Source organism: Podarcis pityusensis, assembly GCF_964106645.2.
Source record: "Podarcis pityusensis genome assembly, chromosome: 1".
Lineage (NCBI taxonomy): Eukaryota > Metazoa > Chordata > Lepidosauria > Squamata > Lacertidae > Podarcis > Podarcis pityusensis.
The window spans coordinates 46213519-46240245 of record NC_138028.1 but is presented as its reverse complement, the minus strand read 5'-3'; the positions used below and the strand labels follow the sequence as shown (position 1 = coordinate 46240245).

General features: G+C 40.8%; 1 protein-coding gene across 2 annotated transcripts in view; it reads right to left on the bottom strand.

The window, feature by feature from the left end:
* The window catches only part of DPF3 (double PHD fingers 3), a 190864-nt gene that overhangs the window by 19703 nt on the left and 144434 nt on the right, over positions 1 to 26727 (bottom strand). Inside the window, exons 8-10 of one of the 2 annotated variants that reach the window (XR_013983600.1) lie at positions 19840 to 19968; positions 15150 to 16459; positions 8813 to 11048 (exon numbers count right to left, since the gene is read on the bottom strand). Coding sequence is in view for 1 of the 2 variants with exons in the window: in XM_080997690.1 (XP_080853816.1) it covers positions 19840 to 19968 (129 nt within the window). In the remaining variant the exon portion in view is untranslated. Of the gene's footprint in view, positions 1 to 8812; positions 11049 to 15149; positions 16460 to 19839; positions 19969 to 26727 lie in introns of those variants that run through there. The other variant, XM_080997690.1, reaches the window with a different exon arrangement.

The following is a 26727-nucleotide window of genomic DNA, read 5'->3' as shown; positions in this document are numbered from 1 at the left end:
GTCCTAGTGGCCCAACGGAGATGAGCCAAAGGTGAATGTGAGGCCAGCACCGCAGCTTGGGAGACAGCAACAGGGCTGTTGCAACAACAACCGTGGAAGTCTTTGGAAGGCAAACGCACGAGAGAGCATCAGAAGAGGGAGAGAAGGAAAGAGGGATAGAGGCCAGTGTTGCCTGCGGCACCCCTACCATCATTCAAGGCACCCCAGGGTGCCAAGGCCCACTGGTTGAAAACCACTGCTCTAATAAATCTTTATCCAAGACATCCCTGTTGGAGGGTTTGAACAGCTCAACATTGCTCACAGCTCCATGCCAAAATGCAACCAGCTATCTATTTCTGTATCAATCACTGTGGTTCCCATTGCAAGATCCCTGCATTCAACAACTATGCACATTAAACTAGGACTCCATAGTAGGAATCTTGGCCATATTTTCACTGGAAAACCCATAAAATTCTTGAAACTTCAGATGTAGTTTGGGGCAATTGTTTTGTTGTGTAGAAATTTGCAAGGTTTGTGACAAATCTTTATATTTTCTATTATGCGATGTACAGTATGTGAAGATCTTTTATATTTGAGTGAGAAGAGCCCAATTTCCATGCTCATCACTAGAATTTAAGACAGTGACATTCTTGTTACATTCAAGGGACCATTCATTATTTAACTTGTCGATAATCAGAATCTGACTTTATAGATAGATTGAATTGATGATTCCCACCTATTATGACTGTAGGAAAACACAAAAGAGAATCCCAGTGAAGGATTCATATTGCTACTACATACATCACTGTTGGTGGTTTATATATTATAAGTGAGACTTGTTCAAAATGCTAGCATGTATTCTCCTATCCTAACAACACAGCTCCTGGTCAGGGCTCCAGCCAGTCAGTCAGCCAGCTATGTTCTCCTCTAGCATATGCCATTCCACTCTTCCCCTTTCTTTTCCATCTGACACCCAGCATTCTGTGGCTACTGAGCATCCTCAGTCCTCACTAGGCTGCCCCCTTATGAGCGTGTGTGCGCACACATACATTTCTGCAAACCTTGATATTCCTCTGGATATGCTGGTACCTCCCTGATGTTTTTCAGTGACCCCATTTTGGCCCTAATTCTATTGTCTCTTGCCACCTGAGTTTGCTATTGGAGTGAACTGGTTTTTTTGTAGTAGATCTTAAGTATATTCAGGTGCCAGGTGGATAAAATGTAGATAAAAGAATGGCCATAGAAAGCAAGAGAAGTAGCAAAGAAACTTCTCTCCTGGACATGACTTAAATAGGCATTACAGCACTGTTAAAAGATCAGAGGAGGGAGAAGCAGACTTTTCATCTGCTATAAATAAGCTTCTTTAACATAGTAAAGGCAAGACTGGGAAAGGCCAAGAAATACAAATCTGTGCTTTTCTATGCAAACTGAAATACAGCCATCCTTCGCACTTCTCCAAATTTTGCCATGCAGTTTTCCAGCCAAGTACCATGTACAAAAATATGCAATTTTGTGGTGTGCATAAAAATGTATATACTAGTGAAAATAGCATACAAAAATGCATTATATAAGGGGAAATGGCTTTGCAAAAATGTGTATATTAGGATAAATTCACATTAAAATGTTGCTGAATTTTCATGGGGACTTTTAAAATAAAAAATATTAAAATAAAATAAAAATATATTTCCAAAGTGATTTGGAAATGTAAAGAACCTGAACTTAAAGAGTGGTGAATTGAGAAACTGAGAGAAGTGGAGAGAGAAGAGATAAAAACATCTAGCACTACACAGAAGTTTGGAGATAATCCCAACAGAACCAGATCCTCAGGATAAGAATCAAGGGTCCTGAGAAAAATACAGTAGCAGAGTTCAGAATGATACCCTTCTTGGAACCCTTACAAGACAGAACACACAAGAAGAAGTCACAAAGAGGAAAACAGATCAGTGCAAGAGGAAGAACTTGTGGACAAAATGTAAGGAACAGAGAGGTGCATGTACAAATGTAAACAAAACTTGCATCCACCCAACTTTAATGGCAGAGCCTTTTCTGGCCTAGATCTAGGAAATGCAAAACAGCTAACATATGAGCTGAGTTACAAGAACTGCCTCACCTTCAATATCCTGGCAAGGAAGAGCCTTTACTAATAATAATAATAATTTAAAAAACACACCAGGGCATCAGACTGCTGCATTAAAGATGCAGGGCTGACACCTGGACCCAAGCATGCAGTAATTATTGATTGGAGCCTTAACCTGAGATGTGTTGATAACATGGCTTCCTTATAATTCTCCTTGTCAGGCTAAATACCTAGTGCATTGCCTCAACTTTTACCAAACTGCCCCTTACTGACATTCCTAGTTGCTAGGCAAAATGCTTGCTCCTTGCCTATGAAATCTGCACTCAAATGACCTTATATTGATGCATCAGCTTGTTAATGCACTAGATAAGGCGCCCAACACTGTTCAATTCCTGGGGGTGAATTAGGTCACTGCGACCTCCAGAAAACACAGATAAACACACACAGACACACACACACACACACACACACACACACACACACACACAACATATTACAATGAGCAAAGCATTATGGGGAATGAATTGCTAATTGCCAAAGGCAGTTAGACAGCTTAACAATCCCAACAGGGAAGAAACCTGTCTTCATGCAAAGCAAGGGGATTTAATGGCAGGAAGACTGATATGTAAAACTGGAATTTAAGCTTGTCATGTAAACGCTCTGAAAATAAAGCCTCTTCCAACTTATAAGATACTACCAATCAAAAGTACATAAAATTTAACTTACTCTGGGCCAATCTTTCATGCTGAATGTACCTCTCTGCAAGGGCATTTTGCTATACTTGACTGCTGAGCTACGGGCAGACAAACAATATGTTGATAGGAAGGAAGAGAGGCTGGGTGAATTACCACAATGCAAGAGCTACAAGGGGGTGCTCCCTTTGTACCCCCTTTTCACCCATCACAACACCCTCGGCAAACTTCATCAGGGGAATCAATTTCTTCAGGGGCTCAGGAAGTTATCCCTATACGCTGCAGGCTTTTCAGCCTGGCCAGTTCACACACCACAGAGCTTTCAATCAACTTGCAAGCTCACTAACCCTTTCAAAATGTGCAGCCAAGCAAAAACGACATGGTCATGGTACGCTCAAAATTCAGGGTAGCAGACTGGCTGTGGTTCTTTCCACCCCCACCCACAATACTTAATAAACAACACCATTTCCCATAAACTACACGTGTACCTTTAAACTTCCTTATAAAGCTATAATGCAATGCAATAAAGCTGCTCTCTCATCCTTACTGGGTTAGTACAAACAGGCAGTGTTGTGTGTGCATGATTTGTAGTGCTGCCCAACAGACAGACAGATTTAAGGTAATACTTACAAAGAATGAATCTATGCCCATGTACTGCCATGGCTTCTCTTGCTGATGAATGAAGGAGAAAGTTCCAAATGCATCCTCTATCATTTCACTCTCACCTGGAACTAGCCCAACGACCTTCTGAAACCGAAAGCTCACCCAGATACTTAATCTTCAGTCTTTTCAAGTATTTTTTGAAACACATCGTGTTTCATTATGGTATTTTGCATCGAGTCTACAGATTTTGTACGTACAAGAAACAAAGGGATTTGTTGAAGTGGCTTTTCCTGTATCGGAAAAAGCTGGCATTAATTCAAATATTTATGAAAAGTTGGGAGGAGGAAGAGGTAACAAGGAAGGTAACCGGAAGAATGTTCTTCTTAATCCACAAAAGACATATGGCAATTGATAATATGCCTAATTTTATGATTAAATATATCCCGCTTGTAGGGGATACTGTGATTAATTTTGTATTATTAGATGTTATGTGGACATGGGATGTGCAGATCTTATATGGCTCTTACGTTGACGTTTACATTACATTCCTACGATTATTTAGTGGTTGCTTATGAAATGTGAGAGCAGATTCAATACAGTAGAACTGTAGAATCTTAAGAGCAGGAAGGGGACCCAAGTCCAACCCAAGTCATCTAGTCCAACCCCCTGCAATGCAGGAATCTCAGCTAAAGCATGCATGACAGATGGCCATCCAACCTCTGCTCAAAAACCTCCAAGGAAGGAGGGTCCACCACATCTCGTGGGAGTCTGTTCCACTGCCAAACAGCTCTTACTGTCAGAAAGTTTTTCCGAATGTAAGCAAGTGCATCACATTTTCTATGAGCCAGGTCAACAATGTGTCAGTGAGTCATACTGAACTGAAAACACTTGGAATAACATATATGAAGAGTTCACATAGCACCTCCAGAGGAGGTTGCAGTTCAGGTTGTCTGAACCTATATTTGTTTGTGTAAAGTACCCTTCCCCAATCTGAGGTCCTCTAGTGGTTTTGGACTCCAACTTCCAGCAGCTTTAGCCAGCAGAGTCAATGGTCAGGGATGATGGGAATTGTAGTCCAAATTGTCTGGAGGGCATCTGGTTGGAGAAGGTTGGTGTAAACATACCTTCGGAATTAGACAGCGTATCCTCATTCAATTCAGAGTCATTGCACAATGCTTTGCAGTTATATCTTTAACAAGAGAGAGAAGTCTGTAGGTTTACACAAAATGTTAAGGGATGCAAAGACCATGTGCTAACACACTTCATAGGAGGATTCTCTACCCATGGGCTCTGAAGAAGCCTGACAACATACAGCTGATCTATTAAATGATAGGAATACATTTGAATGGGTGCCTTTAAGCAGGGGGTGGAGATCTTATTTCCAATTTTCTAGCAGTGTCTTCCTTAGAAAATGGTATATTGTTTACTATCAACTCCAGTACTAAGCAACACACTTCACCAACATTTTTTACTGAGGCATGTCATGTTATATTGTGGGGGAAGATTATAATTTCCCATAATTAGTAAACTGAGAACTAAACTAAGTACAGCAATACACATAACGAGCATGTGCACATGATGATTTAACTGTTTGTGTCATGCAGATACGCACTGTTCAATAGTTCCACCTTTTACATTTAATCCTGCTGACACCTGATGGCAATACTAATGCACTATTCTAATTCCCATGTCTAATAAAGGCCAAACCAAAATAAGAAGATTCTGTGCTGAGTTCTGCTCAGTTATTCACCTTCAGAGACTATTTCAACCACTTGATGTGAGTTCAATGTTTAAAATTTAACTTCCCATTAAAGAGAATGATCTATTGATTTCCCCCCCTTTTCTTTTCAATTAGAACCAATTTAGTTTGCTTCCATTAGAAACAGAACATTAGCAAGATATGGTTATCATGTTTAGTTCTGTACTAGCAGTTGATCCTCAAGATCTGCATTTAGCACAAGCCATTAGCGAATAGATGGCTGGGGCTGCGAAGCTCATCCTGAAGTTCGGAAAACTGTCTCAGGACTGATTGCTTCTAATGTTCCTGGTGCTACTATAGAAAAAAGGTTGCAAGCATGCAGTGAACTCCATTTTTATACCAGGAAGAATTGCTATGAAAGAGCAGCTTCTGCTGCACAAAAATGCTTACCTGGAAGAAAGTCCCATTGAACTCAGTGGGTCTTACTTCTAAGTAGATATGAATATGAATCATTTATCGTCTGCAAATAACAACAGGCCCCAGGGAAATTAGACTGGCCTCGACCAGAACCAGGGCCTTTTCAGCCGTGGCCCCAGGCTGGTGGAATGCTCTCTCACAAGAGACCAGGGCCCTGCGAGATTTTACATCCTTCCGCAGGGCCTGCAAGACGGAGCTGTTCCACTAGGCTTTTGGTCAGGGTTCAGTCTGACCCTTTTCTCTTTGTATAAGAACAAGCACAAAGGAGGTTTCCCAGCCCGCTCACAGGTCCTTATAATATCAGTGGAAACAGTTGGTTCTGGCAAGTATTAACAGCTTTCAATTTAAACCTGGGGATTGTCATTTGTCCAGTTTTAACTTTAAATTATTTGAATCAATTTTGGGATGCATTTTAACCGACTGATTGCTTGTTTTTATGCATATTGTATTATTTATGATGTTAGCCGCTCTGAGCCTGGCTCCGGCCGGGGTACAATTATTATTATTATTATTATTATTATTATTAGAATTGGAAGGGACCCTAAGGGTCACTTAGTTCCACCCCCTGCAATGCAGGCATCTCAACATGTGCTCCCCCATCATATTTGAAACCATACTGGACCCTGCTTAGCTTTGCAAATGTGCCAGCAATTTTACTGCTGCACTATCAGGGGTGGGGGTAGGGTTAGGATTGTGTTGTAAACTCTAGTTAACAAAGGATTTCAGGGTGCTGGCACATTTAGACTTTTAAAATTAGTTATCAACTAGATCTCCCTAAAGGGAATGGGCTTGATGGCAGGATGGGGTGTAGGGAATTTGGCCTCTATAACAGACTTCGAGGTCTAGTCACTGAACTTGCTACTCAGAAACGAATAATGTATAAGCAGGTCTTATGAGAGTTGAGGAAAGAAGTTTTCAGGTTGCTACATGTCCTGAAATATTTGGCATAGTTCTGATGGCACACTCGGGGGGGGGGGGGGACGACTACTCAACCCATTTCACCAGATATATCTACAAAGGGACCATTGAAAAGATGTGCTGATTAAAGTACAGTGGTACCTCAGGTTAAGTACTTAATTCATTCCAGAGGTCCGTTCTTAACCTGAAACTGTTCTTAACCTGAGGTACCACTTTAGCTAATGGGGCCTCCTGCTGCTGCCACGCCGCCGGAGCACGATTTCTGTTCTCATCCTGAAGCAAAGTTCTTAACCCGAGGTAATATTTCTGGGTTAGCGGAGTCTGTAACCTGAAGCGTATGTAACCTGAAGCATATGTAACCTGAGGTACCACTGTACAGTTCACCCCATCTGTCCTATTAATGCTGACATAGCAGTGACAGAGTGAAAAACAGCACCATTTCACCAAACTGTACTTTAAAGTATTACCAAAAGCACTGATGAGAACACTGGTTTTGAACTGGAACTATAATAATCGCCTCTACAACAAAACACAAAAACATTTCTGTAGCTAAATCTCAACTCTACAGGCAGAACTCTGCTAGGCAGAACTATCAGACAAGGTGATCGGAAAGGACTAACACCTGTGAATAATTTCCAAAGTTTTGCATCTCTTACATCAAGCAATGGCTACAAAAGGCTGTTTCAAACTGTTGTTCATTTTTCAGTACTTACAATAAATCTCTGTTTCCGTAGCAGTTTTTAGCTGGACCTCATCTGTAGGTCATTCAGTACTAGTGCAGTCAAGTATTTCTAAAGATATTGAGTACAGTGCTGTTACAGGAGTTTCTATCCTGAAATATAGAAGCTTTTCATGAAAGAGGAGGAATTTTTAGAACTTGGTATTACTGAATATGATGCTTTCTTTTGTGGGGTCGTTAATCAAATTCACATTTTAGCGCTTATGCTAGTTAAAAAAAATCAGGCTAGTAGAAAAATTGGGCTCTGCCTAAAGAGATGCCGGCAAAGTGGTTTACATGGTGGTTATCCTCTTTTGGAGGAGAAATGGAAGTTCCTATTCATAGGGAGCTCTGTAGTGTAACAATGGGCTTAAATTTTGTGCACACCAAACTGCATTTAAATCTGAAAGGGGATCAAGTGTACATTAACTGTAGGTCAATTTATGGCCATTAGATAGATAGATAGATAAGACACACACACACACACACACACACACACACACACATTAAGAGAGGAACTACTGTGGGATTCTATTTGGTTTTACATTTCATTACATATACTACTGATCAGGCTGCCACACCAATTTTAAAGTTTCTATGAATTGTGCATCAACCTTACAAAAGTAATCAAATGCGTAGACTGATTCTGTCAGTCTGATCCTCAGCATGTTTGCTTCAGAGGTAAGTCCCGCTGAGTTCAGTAGGACTAATGTCCTAGTTAACTGATGAAGACTTAAGCATTCCAAAGCAAAAGACTTAAGCATTGTGCTTTAAACCTTTAATGATTCATCACAATCCTTCTGGAAGTTCTGCTCTGAAAGCCCACTGAAATGTATGGGAATGTACAATAGCTGTAGCATGCAACTCTCGTGCAGTTTTCTCCAAAGGACTCTGCCCCTTGCCCCTTGGTTCCCTATTATAGAAACTACTGGAGTTAGTGCATAACCTGCTGCGGCTTTCCTGGGAGGGACTGACACCTGTGGAAGGGCCAGACTACAAGCCATATTGAACAAGCATTATTTCGAAGGAAAAGCGGCCTTTAGGGACTCCAAGCCAGTTTCCCACTGAGAATCTCCCCAGCTGCCCCTGAAGGTGTGATTGACAGAATCTTTGAGTTAACAGTAATTGGGGGTTCAGTGGGAATCCAGTGAGGGACCCTAATCTGGGCCTGGGAGCTCCCAGAATGCATTTTAAATGGCCTTTTGAAGGTTTATTTCTTCAAAATAAAACTGGTCAGCTTAAACATGCTATTTCTTTTCATGCCCAATGGAACATGTAGTTTTGCCTTGCATCTCAGTGGTAGCTGCTTTGCCTACAGAAGACCCCAAATTCTATTGCTTGCATCTCCCATTAAGAAAGACCTTGGCCTGAAACCTTGGAGTCAGTCAAACTGCCACAGTAGATAGCAGGAGTGAGCTACACGGACAATAGTCAGACACAACATCAGTTAGCCTTGCACATCCTGTTCTCTTCTCTACCTTCACAGCAGCCGCTGACTATGACTATGGACAAAGTCAAAATACCAATGGAAAACAAAACAAAACAAAAAGTATGTTAAACATTTGTATTTCGGTTTTTGTTTGTTTGTTTGTTTGTTTGTTTTTTGAAAACTGAAATAATATTTTACCACATGGGGAAGCAAACAAAAATAAGTAGAGAAGGAAGTTTTATTTTCAGTATGGAGGACAGCATTGTAAACAATGAGGACCTTTAAAAACTATGTACAGCAATTGCAGTTTCACAATTTTTTTTCCTTTTAAAAAAGGTTGGGTAAATAAATATTTACAGAGAAGTATACAGGAGGCGCCTTGGAAGTTGATTTTAAGTGAACACAAAACACAAGTTAGTACAGTTTGTGCATTTTGCATCTAATGGGAACATTTGTTTTTAATGGCAGCATAAGGTAGTCTGCAGATTTCCAAGTGAAATCATTGAAGTGACTGTCTAAATGGGTCTTCTGTCACTGACCCCAATAAGAGTCCTGCCATTGATTTTAATGTGCAATGTTCTGGAGCTCCAGCTCCTCAGTAGGATGCAGATTTGACCTACTGAGTTGAACATGTCTGATGCTTTTCCGGAGTGGATTCTGCATTGTCCCCACAACCAGCATCCCTGAAAGAACAACTGAGCATGCAAAATTCATAGCACCACTGCTGTACAGTTGTATATTTCAAAGTGGTTTCACTCCCCTGGACTCCTGAGCAAGCTCAATGAGAATGCACGATGGCTGGGTTTGCTCAGTCCTCTTAGAGCAGGATCGCTCTAAGAATTTCAGGAGAAGGCTTCAGGTTTAAATTGTATGGGGATGGTGTCATTACCTTTACTCAAAACCAAATCGTATAGCAGACTCCTGTGCACACTTACTAAGGAGTAAGCCACATTTTAACTCAGCGAGTGTTACTTCCAAGTAAAGGTGCATAGAAGTACATTGCACAGTACAATTCGAAGGCTCACACAATCAACTTTTCGACATCATCTGGTAAGCAAATATCCACTGAAAAGTTATATCAGAATGGCTTTTCCAATTGGATTTTCCCAGGAACTATTCTGGATCAATTGGAACCTGGGGTCATGTTCATACGTCCTTCCCAGAATAGGTAGGGATCACTCTTTAAAAGCTGTCACATAAGCACCAGCTATCAGCATGTCACATGTTGGTCCTAACAAATTACTATAGAGAGAACTATGACCTGTGACTAGATCCAACTGTATAAACTTTGCTATTCCTGGAAAGATTTTTTTTAATATTCTACCTCTTCCCAAATATTATTTCAAATGCCTTTTAGAACAGTTGTAGAGAAAAAGGTTTCTCTCCAGATGTATTGTCCCGGTTGCTTCTTTTTGTCTTGCTTACATTATTTGTGGACTATAGCAAGCAGCTGTTAGCTGCTGATAGCTCTTGAGTAGAATAATCAACGCAGGAAAACAACTTCTTTTCAGACAACAAAATCTATTTTATAAGCACCTAGTTTAAGTGGCATTATTGCTGAGAACTGGTAACACCCCAAAGTTCCTGTAAGATGATAGTGCTGGGAGACTGCGCTTATAGTCCTTGTTACAACAACTGTCCAAGATCCAGCATTTCATTTTCAAAATATTTTGTTGAAAGTTTTGACTTTTGCCCTAATACAATACAACCAAGCAGGAAACATTAGCAGACATTCAGGAAAATAAGCCAGAACAACTTTAAACTTACCACATCCAGTTTGGGGAAAGAAAAAAAAAACAAAACACCCAGCGTGTGTATGAATGGCATCTTTAAAGTAAGAGAAAGCAGAGTTTATCTTTATTTTCATAACTTAAAAAAAAATTAACCTGAAAGCAAATAGTCAGTCTTTATCTTACATTTAAGCGCTCTAGGGAAAAATCCCCTCTTCACAAGAATTGCTTTTAAATTTTGAAGTTAAATGCATTTTAAACAAAAATACTGTGCAACATCAGCACTACTTTTTCTCTCTTAAATATTCAAATAAATAAAATAACTTGTTCTATTTTTTGTCAAGGTTTTTTCTCTCTCCTTTTGTTTGTTGTTTTCAGTCACTTCTACTGTAAATCAGTTCCAGTTTGACCTGGGCTTTTATATATATATATATACGCACACACAAACTCATACAATACTTAAAAGAAAGGGATTTTTAAAAATAAAAAATAAAATGGAAAGGGTATCTTTGTATTGCACAAGCTTAGGGAATCCCCAAGACTTCTCTGAGCAAGTGCCAGCAGGCGTTCCACAGTCCAGGCTCCTGTGTGGGATGAGACACAGGTATGAAAGGATCAGGCAATGAGAGGAAGATCAGAACATCCTGGCTATTCTTGGTTGGCTTCTTCCAACAGTTTTCTTGAAAGATGATGGATTCAGAATCTAAGTGAGCGCAGGCCCGTTATCTGCAGAAGGAGAGGCAATGAAAGGGAAAACTAAAAAAGCAACCCTCATACAACAGGCAGAACACACTGCTCCAACACCCCCTCTTTGCACATTCAGAGTATTCCTATTGAACAGAGTCCACAAACAAGAATGAAAGTGCTCATATGCCTGAAACAGTTGCACAGAAGAGTGAATTTCAGCAAGTATATATGGATGTGCCACAGGGCTGCTGAGGTGAAAACTCCTCCTGATGACTTTCCAACTATTTTTTTTTTTTTTAAAGTGCAGGAGTCCTGTGCTTTATTGCCTCTAGGAGCAAAGATGAAAGCCAGCACTATACACTTCGCTGCAACAAAGAACGGCAATGCTATAGTTCAGGACAACTCTGTGACTACAAACCTAAGGACTGCAAACCATAAATGGCAATCATAGCTGTGTTGGTTTAATGTTGGAATCAAATGAAAAACTTGCAGTTTATCCTTGGTCTAAATCTCCTGCTACAGGATTACGCTGACACCAACACCTCGGCCTATGAGCTGCTAAAAATAGCCACAATGACTACGTCTCATAAAAGTACATCACACCACCACCACCATTCTGTATACATGCACACATGCACACCCACACTTCATGATTGAAACATTTGCTGAAGGACAATATTGAATTCTGAAACCAAGAGGAGTAAGAAAGGATTTTCATACTGTGCACCAGCCAAATTCAAACATTTCACCAAGTTAACTCAAATTCTATGCTCATATACAAAATTGATTATTTTGAATGAACCTAATTTACATCCTTTGTTATTGACTCAATATTTTCTTTCTCTTTTTTTCAAAAAGTGAGAAAGAAAGGTGTGGTAATAGGAGAAAAATATATTGGAAATATCAACAATGGGAGTTTATGAATGTGGGAATCTGACTGGGAGTATATTGGTAAGGATATATATTTATGCAGTCCATTGGATTGTGGTTCCATTTGTACCTACAATCCATTACTTAATTAGTGTACTTCAACCAAATTATTTCAATGGGCTTAAGTATGGGCTGGATTGTGGCCCAGTCTATGTTTTCAACCGTATCTGCACAACCATGGAGATTTTAAAGGTTTATTAACAGCTGAGATACTTGGGGTTCTACAGCAAATAACAGACACCACACTTATGGGAATACTATTAGTGTATGTGGGTTTATGCATACAGAGAAAAAGGGCAAGAGGGTTGATTTGGGTGTGCTTGTCCTACACCTGCAGCTGCTTAAGTGTGAGTTGGCAAACTTGTGAGTCAGAGAGTGACTCAGCACAATCTAAAGTATAAATGTCCTTGTGTTTATAAGCAAGTTTGCCTTGGTCCCTGCTGCTTGGCTAGAACCTAATCTGTGTAGGAATGCTGCAAGGAGAGCATGTTGCTGGAAATACTTTTTATTACTTTTGCTGTGAGCTGTCTCTTGGGACAGACTGAGGTAGGATTACTTTATGCTACAGTTGAATATAACTGCTAAGCTAAGGGGCTGCGTTATCCTTTGGACTACCTGTCAGTAAAGGAACTGACCCTACCCAAACTGTCTGGTGTTTTTCTTTCCCATTCTGGGTTCTCCATTTGCACATTTGCTGTAACCTTTCATTCACCTAGGAGCAGAACATCCAGAGGGCAGATATTACTATAATGAGCAACATTCCTGAAGAACCATACCTAGGCCTATTCCAACTTTCAGATTGCAAATTTTGTTTTGTCCCTGCCTCTCATGATGATGATGAAAAGAATTTGCCGGATTCAAATATGACAGCAGGCACAGAAGGCATTTAGCACAGATGGTGTCCCTTCTACAGGCTATGCTTATCAACTATCTGATCCGCTCCAGGCATTAGCAGGAATGATTTTCTGTATCTATGGAGCTACAGCCACAGGCTGAAAAACAGCAAATCTGAACAACTTCTAACAATGAGTAATAGATGGGGGAAAGGGGAAACAAGTAAGGGTGAAACCACATAGACTGCCCTCACCACATATGTGTCCAACACAGAAACTATGGACCATCTCATTATATATAGTTATAAAATTATTTTTGCTACAGTCACAGTAGTTAAAATGGGGTGCTTTTAGGCAATATGTTTTCTCAAGTTGGCAAATATTAGGAGAGGATCAGATTACCACCCATCTGCCATTAACTTCCATGATGTATCAGGAGGTACTGCTCTCCGTAACTCAATGATTTGTGAGAAGACAGCTGATAGTGCCAAAAAAGAAAGAAAATGAGGAGGAATAATTGCTACAGCATTGGCCTTGGGAGATATCTGTATGAGAAATGTGTCTGGAAGACAAACTGTATTGAGGAGTTAGTGACCTGACATGGTTACCCTTCCTGCATCTGTTCCTTCTCCCTCCCTCGCTCTTGTTAAGTTTTTGATGGTGTGAGAACAGTCTTTAATGTCCTGAGAACGTTGGGAGGAGGTGAAGCCCCACACACAGCTGCCTTAATCAGTTGTGGAGGATAATGCTGGGTGCCTTCTTTGATGCTGGACATTGTTTTGAGAAAGTGAGGCATTGGGAGGGGATGGTATGCACATAGATACACAGGCTATCTATCAAATTGGACAGTTTGGGCAGAGTTTCTTTGAAGCTCGTGCCTGGACTGATCGGCCACAGGGCCATAAAAACTGAGGTCACCTGGGGGAGTCACTTCACCAATTCTTGAGGGCTTCCAAGTAACTTACTTGTGTACTTATTAGTACGGTTTCTGAATCTCATTTTAAAAGAATCGCCTTCCGCAAGACAATATCAAGTCAGGAGGCTGGAACAGATGGTGCAATTTGCCCCCCTGTTTCTTGCAATAATGAGATTTTGTATTGTGGGAAACAGAGCAGACTTCCTTTTCTGTACTTATTAAATGAAGGGTGGTGCTTCCACAACCCAAGTTCAAACTCGCGCTCCCTAGGACTGCTCTATACTAGGCCACAAGTTCTTCACCTCCACATCCCACAAAAACTTTGCCTTCCAGAAGTCCCTTCTAAATGCTGTCACCTTTTCTTAGTTCTTGCTTTATCACTCTAGAATATTCTGCAAACATTCAAGCACCAATGATGCTATATACAGTAGCTGTTGCTGGGAACTTGGTATATACGGGAGTAACACACAAAGATATGGTCTGATCATAATCCTATTATCAATTAAAGGCCGTAGAAGCACAGAGTCAGACCCTTGGCCCATTTAGTTTGTTATTGCCTTCCATAATATGACCCCTCTAGAAGTCTTGCACTAAAATTCCCATCAGCAATGGTGACTGGGGCTGTTGGGAGTTGCAATATATCATAGGAGGTCACTAGGTTGGGGAAGGCTGGTGTATACTGACTGGCATATAGGAATATTTCCCAGCCCTCCCTAGAGAAGAACATCCTCTGTTAAGTCAAAGTATCACTGATCTATTATAAGGGGACAGCAAGCAGTAACATGGCCTCGTAGAATAATAACAGGAAACAATCATTAATATAAAATATTACACACACACACACACACACACACATACACCCCACATACATATATACACCATGACACTTTTTCAAACTTGCATCTATCTTAAGGTCAGGCTTTTAAATGAATTCCTCTCGGGAACTCTACAATTGTCTAGGTCAGAGCTAAAGATGTCCCAGCACAATGTCAACTCTATAAATACCTAAAAGCATCACACAACACAACACAACACAATGCTATTGTCCCTATGTAAACATAGTGCTTATCTGTGCTGCACTTTGGGGATCTTAACCAATGTTAAGCTAACCATACTTGAGTGCTGGCCCAGTTATGATGATCATATCCCACCTTTACTAGCCAAGATATAAACTATTCTTTTGCCTACACATGCAGCCCCTTTGCTCTTCCCTTTGTAGCATGAGCAATGAAAAGAAGCTTCTAATAAATCATAGTTTATTGTGTCACCTGAACCAGGAAACTATGGTTACCAACCAGAACAAGCCAGGATATTAAAGCAATTTCAAATTGATATGATCATCCAAACTTAGCCAGTATGCCTGCATTGTGCTCTTTAAACAAGAATGCAGAATAGTTTGGGACAAACTTAAAAGTGCAGCCATTTCACAAACAATGAAACATACTTCATTTTGGAACATACCTTTTACTCCTGCTGCTCAGCTCCATGGTGCTGGAATGAGAGAGATTCTGTCTTCTCTACTGCCCTTTGAAGATTAGTGAGTATTGCTTTGGTTTATTTCAACAGGAGCTATCAAAAATAAGACTAAATGGGTTTTTGTTTTTTTGTTTTTCAAAAAGTAAAAGAAACGTGAGGTATTTTTTTCCTTTTCATTTCTTTCAAGGTTCACATCCTTTGTTTCATTTTTGCAGAATCTGTGACTTGATGGTTGTATTCCATCCCTGTGCTTGGAAATGTCTTTCCACAACGTAGAAGGTAAAGGAGCGAAACGTAAAACACAAAGCAGTGGCTAGAAAAAGATGCCAAGGTGGGGGAGAGATGAAGCATTCTTTACAGAAGACAAATGTGTCCAAAATAAGGAGGCAAGAAATTCCTCAGTTTTATGTTCTTTGTTGATCTTCCTTGCCTTTTTATTTTCCAAACTGTTAAAGGTGAGGACAGCAGGAATATGAAGGGGGAAGTCACAAAATCCAGTGTGCTACAGTAAATGCAAACTTTTCACAGTGCAAAAGTCACACTGGCAAGGGATTGAGTTTCCTTTCCATCTGGGAACTATCCATACCACAGCGGTTTCTCTTTCTGTATAGTTAGATTATCAAGTAGACTTCATTGCTTTTTTTCTCTTTTAATCTCAAAAGGTCTCTTTTTTCTAATAATATATAGAATATATAAATAAATATATAAACACTCTATGAGGCGGGTTCCTGGTGTCCAACCCTTCTGTACTTTTATTTTTTGTATCTGGCTGATATATATTAAAAGTCCAGAAAATTAGCTTTCTACTACTTATTTGTTAAAGACGTCTACATTTCAGTGGTTGTAAAGAAAGGAAGGGGCCATGAATGATCATGAATATAAAATAACCAAAACCTTTTATTTTAATAAAAAGAGAAGGTAAGTTTTCTATTTAAAAAAAAAATTATACTGTTGTGCTTTCAGTGTACACATCCAAAAGTGAAAATGGGTCTAACTGGGGATGGGGGGGGGGGAATGCAACAGCCACAATAAACGTAGCAAAAAGGGCAGGAAGTAGCTCATAGAGTTTGTGTGTGATTAGTTAGTTTAGCAGCTGCCCTTTTTCTTTGTGGACGGGGAGCTGCTGCCCTGGTTTGAGAGAGGCTCTTCTGAATCATCCTCTTCAAAGCCGTGAAAAGTTGAGGTGTCGCTTTCGGATGTGGAACCGAACAAGTCCTCCGTAGTGTGTGCTGCTGCTGCTGCTGCTGCTGCTGCCGCCGCTGCCTCTTCCTTCCTGCTTTCTCTTCCCAAATGAGCTGACATGTATGATGAATATATCAGCACATGGGTTAAGCAACAGGCATCATCATTAATTTCATTATTATCACTATTCAACAGTTCAAACTAAAGAGATCTCCCAGCCATACAAATATATATATATGTGTGTCTGTCTGTCTGTATATATCTAAAGTGGGGTTCAGCTTGATAACAGAGCAGTAGAACAGCAGCAGGAGCAATAAGGAAAGTATAAACTGAATTGCATTTGAAAGAGTAAAAAGCAAAACAACCATCACAGTTGCCCATAAACTAAGGCAGCAAAAGGGTTAATATTGTTTTCCTCTCTTTAAAACATACAGAAAACATTTTTTTTTTTTGTGATTCTTTTGAGCAGCTTTAAAATAACTCATACTGTGTGTAATAGTGGGACTTCATTAAGAGTATGGGGTACCATGACTGGCCTTCATTTTGGCATCAACTGCCCTAAATGTATTATTTGAGAGTAATAATCCATTTCAAAAGTTTTCCATGACTTAAAAAAAACAAAAACCCAAAGCACCCTCATCCTGATCTTTCTGCACCTGTTCTCCTAAGTGGTATAGTTCTTTTGTAAAACAAAGTGGAAAACTTTTTCAGAACTAGTAAATAAGTAAATACATATTGCCAACTTAGTAAAGTTTCTCTTTGTATATATGTACATATATAAAAAGGCAGATAAAGCATTTCATCCAAAGAAAGAAAGGTTTCTAATATAATATGTAACTTTGACACAATTTTCAGAATACACTATATTCCTGGATCCATCTTCGGAGAGTGAAACAACAATACCCCCATTGTTTCTTGTTCAGTAATTCCAATTAGCATGACTTCAAATAGATGAAGGAAGTAGATATCGAGAAACTATTCTGATGTACAAATATCAGAAAATGTTCTGATGTACAAATCATATTCCCAAAGATGAAAATACATGTAAAATAGTAACACTCAATGATTTTACTATGTCTATACAGGCAAAGAAGTTAACCTGTCTCCTTTTGTCATATAAAGAAAGTTTCTTCAATGGGTAAATGAGTAAGGTTTTTGTTAGAAATAAGAATGATAAGCCACCCAGACTGTATGTGCTTGTAACCAGCACGCTGTATACAGACTCAGACATCTGTGTAACAGATAACTGACTCTGGTAAACAATTCAAACTGAATAATAGTTGCTTTGCAAAAGGATTCCATTTACGGGAGTATCCATCTCCCCCTCACCCAATGGTAGCTTATACTAATATACTGGACTCTATAGTTAGAAAGTCTAAGTGTCACATTTTGCAGGTGGTTTGCAAATATGAAAAATAAATGAATAAGAAAAAGCTTTATATCTAAATTATAATGTAAAATTAGGGATGCTGGAAATAGAGTGTTACCTCGGTTTAAGAACAGCCCCGTTTACGAACTATTCGGTTTATAAACTCCTCAAAACCAGAAGTAGTGTCCCTGTTTGCGAACTTTACCTCGGTCTAAGAACGGAAGCCAAATGGTGGAAGGGCACCAGTGGCGGGAGGCCTCATTAAGGAAAGTGCGCCTCAGTTTAAGAATGGACTTCTGGAACAGATTAAAGTTCGTAAACCGAGGTACCACTGTATAGCTAGGGGCTACAAAAACAAAAAACAGCCCAGAAGACTTGGATCCAACTTTAGCTGACTCACCCCAATGGTAAGCATATTCCTAGCAGAACCTAGGAACACATCTGAAAGACTAACAGATTTATTGTGGCATAAGCTTTAATGTTTTACAAGGCTGGCCCAAATTCTTGTGATGCCTGAAGCAGAGAAGCAACTGCCCCCTACACTGAAAGTCAAGGTAGACAATACCTCAGGCCAGTCAAGTTATTTTGGCACCTAAGGCAGAAAATCCTGCAGCTGCATCTTCCTGTCCCAGAAAAGTACAACAATGCCAAATAAAACAACCAAAGCTTTTTTTTCTGGCAGTAGGCACTGGTTCAGTTGTACTATGGAGGCTCAGCCTCATGTTGCCCTTGGGGAGGAGGAAGCTTTGGAGTACTGATACCGTTTATCCAGGGATAAAAGCACTGAAAATAACCAAGAATTTTCTGCCATTTCATGACACTCAAAATCAGCTACCTATGGCAGCCACTTTACTCAGCCTAATGGTAGGGCTGGTGCTATAAATGACCTCCTTGATTATAAGCTTGGAGTCTTATCCTCAGCTAGCAGGTATATGTGTGAATTTGTAATTCAATATAATGTTTAAATGTATGCAGAATAGACCTAGGGTTGCCACCTTTGGTCAGGTTAAAATAAAGGATAGGTCGGGCAAAATATGGGGCAGGTCAGAGGGAGGACTAAAAATCCCCCTTGCTCTCCACTAGGGCCCAGGAAAGTGGGTACAGGATTGCAGCATAAATCTGTTGTGCTTTGTTTACTCTCTGTAAAACACAAAATAGCATTCTGCTGTCACCCGCAGAGTTTGGAAGACATAGGGACAGTTTTTGTGACCCACTGGTTTTGATAAAAAGTTGACTACTGGTTCTTAGAAGAAGTTTCTGCGTTATTTGGACAACAAAAAGTAGATTATCCTACCATGTAATTAATGTCAGGAGCAGAATCAATGCAACAGATTTCAAATTCCAAGGATTTTTGTTACTATAGACACTATACAGATGCCCACCACATCCTCCCAACCTCTCTTATGAGCATGGGAGTTTCCTTTCACCAACACACACCATCAGTCAGCAACCCTACATGTGTGAAAACCTGCGCAGAAAAGGGCTGCATGCACATAATCATGTGCATAAGAACTAACTGGATTGAACCTTATGATTTTAACCCATGGGTTTATATTCCCCCAAATCCCTAAAAAAAAAATATAAACAAGTTTAAAATGCAATAAACATTGGTAAATATTGTTTAAAACTCATTTTTTCCTTGTTAAAAACAACCCCCCAAGTAGAATGAAAACATCCAAACAATCCCCAAACTCAACAACTGAGCTGGACAAATCTCAAGATGATAATGATAAAAGGATCACAATTTATATTAAAGCAGACGCACATAGATTAAAAGCAGATTTTTTTAAAAAAAAACCCTCTTCAGTAGTATTACACTGCAAAGAACAATGTTTGACAAATGTCCTCAGTCTTATGCAATATTGTGTGTATGCTTGTGCGTGTAAGAGAGGCAGAGACAGAAACAGAGACAGAGGAGAGCGCAGTGGAAATAATTATCCAAGTTGAATAGGAACAAATCTCATCTGTATATACGGTTTTTAAAATGCCCACCCAAAACTACGTGTCTAACCAGCACCAGTTGTACAAGAAAATATAACAATAAATCCACAGTTCCTAAGTATGAGAAAAAGGAATTTACACATGTCAGTCACTCACAGGAAGTTACAATAAGGAATCACCTACCAGATCGCCCACAGTCTGAACATGAGACAAGTTCCTCTGGTCGTCCACTTTTTTTATTCATGTTAGATCCTCCAAGGCAGAAATCACAGTAGTTATTGGAAATGATGGCCCCATCTGGTCCTTTCTGGGCTGCAGGTAAGAAACATTCTTGCTTAAACCAGGAGACATGCAGTATGCAACTTTCACTCTTTGCTGTACATGGATTTGAACAACACATTTGACAAAGAGAATAACTGGAATAAAGCTAGTTCAAACTGCCTAGTGCATGTATCTGGGTGCCCCATGACTCCTGTGCTCTACGGCTGAAAATTAAAAGCAATCCCTGGTGAGTATTTATTGTGAGATTAGTGTGCCTCATGCACATAAGGTTGCTTTTCGGTTTTTTGCAGCGATCGCACAAGATCATTGACATTAAAATGCCATCCCGTGTCCCCCAGACCCCTGGTAATCTGGATTTACCTTTTCAGGGGTGGGGGGGATCCAATAAGTAAACACAATTCCCACCTGTTGCCAACATCCCATTTGCAATATCTCAACAACCCTTGCAAATTAACCCATCGCCTCTGAGTCTGGAAGCATCTTAAGTTAACTGAAATCAAAGAGACTTGTGTTACGACTAACTTGTCCAATATATTTCAACGCAATCTAAGTTCAACTGACCACTTGGATCCAACCCATTTTCTTTTAAGTCAGAGAGCAAAAGCCAATGGCGTTCCAAATTACTGCTAAACAAGTTTTAGGGGCATCCAAGTGTGCTAAGCAATACCTCAATAATTTTGAGAACGCTTCACATTTCTAAGTGCTCCTGAGAACCTTGTAGACGACTAGCTTTACAATCCTGGGCGTTTAATCTTCTCCTTTTACTGACTCTTAAACTGCAATTTTAAGCATACTTAAGGAATTTTCATAAGACCACATTCACAAGTAAAAAGAGAGAAGGACAGTCACTGCCAGCCCCACTGCAGCCCCATGTGCCTGCTGGATAAATTTTCAGATGGGAAAGGTTATTTGTACTTGGAACTTCATTAATGCTGGAAATGTTGCCAAAGGTGACTAAGGCTGGACCTCAGGGCTAAAGTCCAAAACCTTATGGCCCAGTATCCCAGTTAGGATATTCCAGTGAGGTCTTGTGCCGTTATAATTTTGTGCTGTTTTAATTTAACTTCTGCTCAGAAGTATACATCAATATTTTTTAACAAATTTAAATAATATGGAGATTGTCTTTCAGAACCTTCCCAGCCCCCCACATATTTTCTAGTGCTATCACCAGTTTAATTTGTTCACTGCTTAAGATTTGCATCCCGCCTTTCCACCAAAAAGGTGCTCCCAACATGGCAAACAACAATACAGTGGTGCCCCGCAAGACGAATGCCTCGCAAGACGGAAAACCCGCTAGACGAAAGGGTTTTCCGTTTTTGAGTTGCTTCGCAGGACGAATTTCCCTATGGGCTTGCTTCGCAAGACGAAAATGTCTTGCGAGTCTTGAGATTTTTTTTTCGCTTCCCCCCCCCCCTTATCTAAGCCGCTAAGCCTTTAATAGCCTTTTAGCAGCTAATCCGCTAAGCCTTTAAGCCTTTAATAGCCGCTAAACCGCTAATAGCGTTAATCCGTTAAGCCGCTAATAGGGTTGCTTCGCAAGACGAAAAAACCGCTAGACGAAGACACTCGCGGAACGGATTAATTTCGTCTTGCGAGGCACCACTGTAATATAAATACTACTAGTAAAACATAAAATAGTAATTAAATATGCAGCCAAAAATGAAAGCAAGGCAGATAAATTATCATTTAAAATGATTAAAGGTGACATCTTAAAACCAATTACAACAGGCAAGTCAGCCTGGCCTGTCTAAATAAAAACGTCTTTGCCTGGTAGCAGAGGTTCATCAGAGACCGTGTTAATGGCTGAACCTCTTGATGCAAATATTGTAACTCCACCAAAGGGGGAGGTGTGCGCAGGGAGGCCAGCACTGATTTAAACTGGAGTTATTTTTTCACTCTAAATTAAGCTTTATGACACTACTCTAGAAGACAATTCACATCCCAAATCAGGAAATCTACCATCAGCGCCAGGAAGAGACTGTGCAGTAAGGCTTGCAAGTAACAATAAAGATCGCCAAGCACTTGACTCACGTTAAATAAAAGTGCTATTTAAAACAATTAAGGATAACAATATAATACAATGGGCTGCATGAGACTTTTGTTATCTGCTTATTCTGCGTCTTATAGGCCACTATAGTCCTTTGTGCCGGCACCTCAGGTCAAAAAAAGCAGAGTGGGGAGAATGAAGCCCCTGCATTTAGTTATGAGAAAACAAAAGCTCTTTGTTTCAGGCCTAGTGTGAGAGCTTCTCTGTCCTGCACCCTTGAGCCCTCTTCTTTGCAGTTCAAATCTTGTGTTCAGAATTTGGCTTCCCTGTTTCCACATATTTCCAAGCCTTCATCCCTGGGGGGGGGGGGGGTGGTGGCTGACATACAGTCTGAACCTATAGGGTAAGTGGCACTGTTCCTTCCCTACCCCCCTACTGCTGACAGAGCTCATCTCTCTGCAGGTCTGACATGTTTCCATGACAACCAGAATCCCAGGCTCCTGCTGCCTCTAGTCTTGCCACCTGTTATTACCCTATCTCTCAAGTGTAAAGAGCTGATTAGTGGCCTCTTGTTTTCCCATTCAAAAGCAAGTTTGCAAGGAATAGGTGGGATTCAAGAAATGAGAAATTAAAAAAAAAAAAAAGAAGAAGCCACAGATTTGCATCAGCTAATAAATGGGAAAGGAAGAGCAGCAGGAACGGCAGAGAGGAGACAAGCTTCTTGGAAGCGCCTTGCGCTAACAGAATGAGAGATTGAATCCCTGCTGGAGACATGTCCAACTCCGGCTGGCTTATTCCCAACATTTAATGAGAAATGGAGAAAGTCATTGCGGGTGGGTTTCAAAGGGAATGGTTCATTGCACAGACCATTACATTTATTTTTTATTTTTTTATTCTTTGCACACAATAAAGGTGTGGACTGAAACAAGACATAGAAGTATTCATTCAAAAGGAGCCTTTCCCCCCACCCCACCCCACCCCCAGATGCTTCCAACATTGCATTTCTCTGCTGCTGTTTTTAAGAACATTGGCTTAAGATGTAAGTCTTTGTAGTGGCCTGATTTCACAAATGGCTTGGAAATTGCTCTGATTATCCCCTCCACTCCAGCTGATTTGCAATCACCTCTGTTCACAAGGGAAGCTTCTCTTGGTGCAAAGGTCACCGTTGTCCTTCCAGCAAATGTAGAAGGGAAAGTGTGCAGTTTATGGGATCCGTCTAGAAGACCTGGTCTACACATAGAGCAGGTCACCTTCAGGAATATTTTGCCTCAGAACAACATATGTTTTCCTCTTTCCCTAACATCCAGTAGAAGGAGGGGTAAATGGACTGAAGGTGGGATAAAAATGTAAATAATCATAACAATAATATGATACTGTGTTCAGTGAAAAGACACTGCTGTCATCCTCCTCAAGGAAGGCAAGGGATAACACTCTTTGCATTCAAATATACTTCCTGCCATTGACCAAGGAGAAAATACCACTGGGGGGGGTAGGTCCTGCAGCATTCCAAATAGCTGGTGCTTGGTGTGAGGAACAAATAGTTTCTCTCCCACTGAGAAGCTGTCTTGATTTATTTATTCATCCATAGCCTCCTGCTTAGATGAAAATAAAAGTTAAGAAGTTTCAAAGGAGATTTTGCATGGGAAATGGGGGGTAGCTTGGGATTCAGTGGGATAAAGGCATCATTTTGTTTTCCATTTCTGGAGACTAGGTATCAAATTATGCTTCAGATCTAAAACTGACACCAGCTGATCAGGGGAGAGGTTCCAATTTTATTTTATTTTAATCTGTCCTGGTCCAAATTAACCACAATGCAAGGTAATTTACAAGATGGCTTCCAGTAGGGTTGTCATCCCTCCTCCGACACTACATATAAGAACAGAAAGTTTCTGATGCATCACCAGAAAATACATGGCTGATCTCAGCTGTGTGTGCCCCCCCCCCCCCATTTTACTCATCTGCACTAACTTTTGCATGGCAGACTTGAAGACCTGCTTGTCCCAGTGGGTGAATGAGCACAATGGATGATAGGACTGAGAAACAAAAAAAGAATAACAGCTACAGCTGCCCTTTTCCCTGTACATGGAGCGATTAAAAATTCCATGCCAAGTATGTGGGGTAAAATGAGGCATTCCCAGGCCTACTGGAATTCTTATTTGGACTTCATGGTCTTGAGTTCCACAATGCGGAAACGTGTCTAGCTTCAATTAGCAGGAGAGTCCTATATGCTAGCCATACTCTTCGGCACAGAGTGTGGATTCAGATGCTGCATATTACCAGCTGGGATAGCAGTAGCATTAAGCACAGAATGCTGCTAATATGACAATGGATAAATATATTTAAAACCAGAGTACAGTAGTAGAAAGTAGGGCAAAAAAAATCAGGAGCAGTTAGCATTGTTGGAGCTATCTATGACTATGCAGTATGAATAGTCACACTCTCACTATTTTGTAGACCCTTGCAAAAACTTTTATGAAAAATATTATACACGCCAAAAATAGCATGCTGTCTCCATTTCTTGAAGTGGAAAGGCCAATTTAAAGACTGGTCTTGTGTTGCTGCCCTCTGAACCTCTTGTGGAGGAGGCATAAGAAGAAGGGCTTCAGATAATTGCATGGTCTGGGTGGGCTCATATGGGGAGAGGCAGTCCTTGAGGTATTGTGGTGTTGAGCTGTTTAAAGCTTTATAAGTAAAAAACAGGACTTTTAATTGGGCCCAGAAAATAATTGGCAGTCAGTTCAGTCAGGCCAGGATCAGTGTAATATGCTCAGACCATATTGCCCCAGTGAGCAACCTGGCCAATGACTTCTGCACCAGCTGAAGTTTCTGAACAGTCTTCAGAGGCAGCCCTACATATAACATGCTGCAGTAATCTAACCTAGGTTACCAGAGCATAGGTGACAGAAGATGGGCTATTCCTGTCCAGACAGATGCACAGCTAGGCCAGCAGCTGAATCTGATGAAAGGCATTCTGTACCACTGAGGCCACTTGAGCCTCAAGCAACAGCAAAGGATCCAAAAGTACCCTCAAGCTACATGCCTGCTCCTTCAGAGGGAATGTAGCACAATCAAGAGCAGGCACAACCTCCCACCCATCTGGTCTAGAGAAACACCCACTAGTGCTTATCTCAGTCTTATCTGGATTGAGTTTTACGGTACTTTGTTGACTCTCATCCAGTCCATTACCAAGGCAAGACAACAGTCCAGCACCTCCACTGCCACACCTGAAGACGTAAAGGAGAAGGATAGCTGGGTGACATCAACATTTTGCCGACAACGTACTCCAAAACTCTGGATAACCCCACTCAGCAGTTTCATGTAGCTGTTAAGGAGCATAGGAGATAAACTGAACCCTGAGGAACCCCACATTGAAAGCTCCATGGGACCAAAGAGCACTCCCCAAGAATCACCCTCTGGAAACAACCATTCAAGTAGGACCAGAACCACTGCAATGTGCTGCCACTCATCCCTCCAGAAGGATACCATGGTCAATTGTTTCAAAAACTACTGAGAGGTTGAGGAGAATTAACAGGGACACATTTCCCCTGTCTCTCTCCCAACAGAGGTAATCATACAGGGTGATGAAAGCAGTTTCCGTGCCAAAACCAGGCCTAATCCCTGGTTTTAGCATCCAAAGAACCTGAAGGATGGTATAGATGGGGCAAACTTAACATCCATTTTGGACTCTTATTTTATGAAGCAGACCTTTTGGAAGCCGGTCAGTTCAAATTAGGATGCCCTGACAAACATTTTCTCCAGAGTGCTTGGAAAATATACTTTTTAGACATCCACAGTGGCCAGAGTGAGGGATAGAAAGAGGAAGGAATGTTTTTCTTCTAGCAGCTGACGTCAGGCAGCAAATCTATATCTGATTTTGGCACATTCCGCACCAGCCTATTATTACCACAGATACTGCTGTGAAGAGATGCTTGAACAGAAGACATGGATGAACTAGGAGGAAGGAAATAAGCAAGAACCCTGTACTGTGGCAATGATCTATCTTCCACCACCCCACATGTCACAACCTATTCTGGGTTTGTTTTGCATTCATTAAACTGGGCTTCTTGCATTTCTTTCCCATGTAGCGAAGGAAATAATCACGGCCTGCCATTTACCGTGCGTTTGGCCTTTCCGGCCATTTCAGAAGGCTGCGGATTAGTCATATGGATTAACACACACCCCCACTTCCCTTCCCAAGAGCCATACAGAGAGGATTCTTGAAGTCTAGACCTTGTGACCTTGTGGACCTGTCAGATCTGATTCACAACACGCACCCAACTTAGGGAGTAGACGGCTCTGGCATTCTGGCTTTCCCTGCCTCCTCCCTGCGTACAAAGGCACCACTTAACTACTACGTATTAGCAATATGAACAATTAGCATTCACATGAAAGATGGATGGCAACATAAATTAAATCCTGATAAGTGAAAGAAGAGAGGTTTTCAGGCTGTAAATAGACATTCAAAGAGAAGCCAGGTTTTGGCTGCAGGGGGGCGGGAGATTGTCTGAGTGACTGAAAGAGTGCACTATGTAAAATCCTGTTCCCAGATACAGTGGTACCTTGGGTTAAGAACTTAATTCATTCTGGAGGTCTGTTCTTAACCTGAAACTGTTCTTAACCTGAAGCACCACTTTAACTAATGGGGCCTCCTGTTGCTGCTGCTGCGCTGCCGCTGCACGATTTCTGTTCTCATCCTGAAGCAAAGTTCTTAACCCGAAGTAATATTTCTGGGTTAGCGGAGTCTATAACCTGAAGCGTGTGTAACCTGAAGCGGATGTAACCCGAGGTACCACTGTAATACC